This window comes from Oncorhynchus clarkii, chromosome 1, assembly GCF_045791955.1.
Source record: "Oncorhynchus clarkii lewisi isolate Uvic-CL-2024 chromosome 1, UVic_Ocla_1.0, whole genome shotgun sequence".
NCBI lineage: Eukaryota > Metazoa > Chordata > Actinopteri > Salmoniformes > Salmonidae > Oncorhynchus > Oncorhynchus clarkii.
Window position 1 is genome coordinate 79,194,559 of NC_092147.1, and position 2,000 is coordinate 79,196,558.

At 41.9% G+C, this 2,000-nt stretch overlaps 1 protein-coding gene across 1 annotated transcript in view; it reads right to left on the bottom strand.

Moving 5' to 3' along the window:
* The window catches only part of LOC139417869 (myelin and lymphocyte protein-like), a 2,458-nt gene extending 1,404 nt beyond the window's left edge, over positions 1-1,054 (bottom strand). The window contains exon 1 of the mRNA XM_071166864.1: positions 888-1,054. Within this exon, the coding sequence (XP_071022965.1) occupies positions 888-974 (87 nt within the window). The 5' untranslated portion in view covers positions 975-1,054. The remainder of the gene's footprint in view (positions 1-887) is intronic.
* Between the last annotated feature and the right edge of the window lie 946 nt (positions 1,055-2,000).

A 2,000-nucleotide genomic window follows, 5' to 3' on the forward strand; every position in this document is an offset into this window, starting at 1 on the left:
GATTTGATGGTTCAATCAGCCATCCACTTCTTAATGTCACCCCAATAGTGTCAGTCCATGTGTTGTGGTAAGACCACAGAGAGCAGGCCACAGTAACAGGGTAAGTAAACATGCACCTCTAGGCAAGGTCTGACAGCGTTAACTTACTAAAGCTAATTTCGTCAGGGGTTCAACCATTTGCATAGAACATTTCGCCAGGTAATGGCTGTGACAGCTAGTGCATGCAACAGTCAGTAGGCTAACAGTTTTGAGTTCTATGTTATCCGTCAAAAACATCCATAATCATACGCCTTTTGATTAGTTACTAGATACCACTGCCACAATTTCTCTATAGAGAATCTGGCACTCTGTTGTACATGGTCATTTCCAAACTCACACACACATTCTGCCCCCTCCTTCAACAAACATGCCAGTAAAGAGAGGATGAATGGTGTTTGGATACAGCGCGGAACATGCCATAGCCATAGTTTGGTTTCAGATAAGGATTTAGCTGATATTCCCAAACCAGAAATCAACATATTTTCAAATACTATGGCAATAATTACCAGCAGAAATAAACCAACATTTATTTAGCCAGGAAAAGTCCATTGTCACACATAGTCTCTTCCACAAGGGATACCTGACCAGGGATACCTGCAGCAATCAAAGAAGTGCTTGGTATGAGTCTACACACAGTGTCTACCACTCTAAAGTAATACTCCTTTCAGTGCACTCTGAATTACATCATGCATACATACCCAAATATTACCTTGAACAATCAAATGTCTTATCTCCCTCTGATAAATGTGAAGGGCATTAGAGTAAATCATATTTCTAGAGTAAAGAGCAATGCCAGTAGTCCAGTCACAGCTGAGAGCAGAACACTTATTTGATTTGTCTGTACTCACAAACTCAGGGATGAAGAAGAGGTCTGGAACAGTGGTGAACACACTGGCGCCACTGGGCAGAGGGTTAGTGGAGGTGCTGGAAGCCATATTCCCAAAGTGTCAAGGTCTACCTGTGTGTTGGCGTTTTGTTGATGTGGGAGTGTGCCCAACACAGTTCTCCCTAAAGTGAGACCTGTGACCTAAACACTTCTGCTTTTAAAGCCCTGCTTCCTTAACCCACACCTCTTCCTCCTCCTCCAGTCTTTCTCTTGTCGTTTTATTTCTTCATTACATTGAAATACCAGTTGGTTGTGTCAGCTTGTGTTAAGATGTAGGATCTGAATTTGATCACTATTTTGTTTTTAAGAAAAGCAGGAAATTCAAACTTGTAGTGTAATTCAGCTTAAAAAAGGCTTCTAAAGTTTGTACTTTCCGACTTCATTTGCACTAACAAAAAAATGTATCAACAAAAATGTCTGTTAATTATAATCCACATAATAATTCACATTTCCTGTTGCTGCAGGATTCTTCCGTTGCAAACTGGATCAAATTAAGATCCTTCCTCTTTATGTAGGCGGGAGGTCCAATGTGGCCCACATCACATCTGAAAAGTAACCGTTGTCATCAATCACTTGCCAAAATCTGGATGAAAATGGATAAGGTGTGCCATTGACTTCAGTGGATTTGGTAATATTGTGTATGTAGACAGGAGGCCCATTGTCTGTGGTAGGCAGGAGTGTTCCCGAGAGTGTTGCCTCCACATTTCCAAATTAGTGTGTCATCTGTCAACCTGACAGTTGGTAGAGGACATACCACAAAAAAAACACTATTCCTGTTGTAGAGAGGGGGGGGGGGGGGGCAATCCCAGAAACTGCAGCATGAGTGCTATTGCTGGGACAACCCAAGCCTACACACACGTGCATGGGCATGAAAATAAGTATTATTTGATAAACACAGGGAGGACTTGTTTCATCTGCCCCATTGTCATTTTTTCATTTTTTGGTTGCAATATCCTGAGTCATGTCTACACTACTAGAAAAAAGGGATCCAAAATGGTTATTCAGCTGTTGTAACGGCTTTGTTCCTGGGAAGGAGAGGCAGACCAAAACGCAGCGTGGTTAGGGTTAAACATCT